Raw genomic sequence first — 414 nt, 5'->3', positions numbered from 1 at the left:
CCACATGTGTCCAAGCAGGGGTAGCTGATGCCCCGGGCGCCTCATGACCCCACCTTCCCCTGCCCTGGCCTTTGGGGACACAGTCCCGCCTGGGGCTGTGGAGCCCAGTGATGACACTTTTGGGAAAGACCCACAGACTGGACCCAGAGTGGCTGCGGCGGCTGGGGAGGGGTCGGGAGCCGGCCTTCCTGCCAGCGGGAGGGGTGAAGCCGGATGCTGNCCACAGGTCGGCGTAGACTTCTGCGAGCCCAGTCCCTGCCAGCACGGTGCTCGCTGTTACAACCTGGAGGGCGACTATTACTGCGCATGCCCTGATGACATGGGCGGCAAGAACTGTTCGGTGCCCAGGGAGTCGTGCCCGGGCGGGGCCTGCAGAGGTGGGGCGGGGCGGGGCCTGCAGAGGTGGCGGGGCGG

General features: G+C 68.3%; 1 protein-coding gene across 1 annotated transcript in view; it reads left to right on the top strand.

Moving 5' to 3' along the window:
• JAG2 (jagged canonical Notch ligand 2) overlaps nt 1-414 on the top strand; it is a 22,814-nt gene that overhangs the window by 14,676 nt on the left and 7,724 nt on the right. Inside the window, exon 13 of the mRNA XM_077756743.1 lies at nt 227-377. Within this exon, the coding sequence (XP_077612869.1) occupies nt 227-377 (151 nt within the window). The remainder of the gene's footprint in view (nt 1-226; nt 378-414) is intronic.

The sequence above is a fragment of the Crocuta crocuta genome, unplaced genomic scaffold (genome assembly GCF_008692635.1).
Source record: "Crocuta crocuta isolate KB4526 unplaced genomic scaffold, BGI_CrCroc_1.0 scaffold729, whole genome shotgun sequence".
NCBI lineage: Eukaryota > Metazoa > Chordata > Mammalia > Carnivora > Hyaenidae > Crocuta > Crocuta crocuta.
Note: the sequence above shows the minus strand (reverse complement) of the source record. Positions and strands in the feature narration are given on the sequence as shown.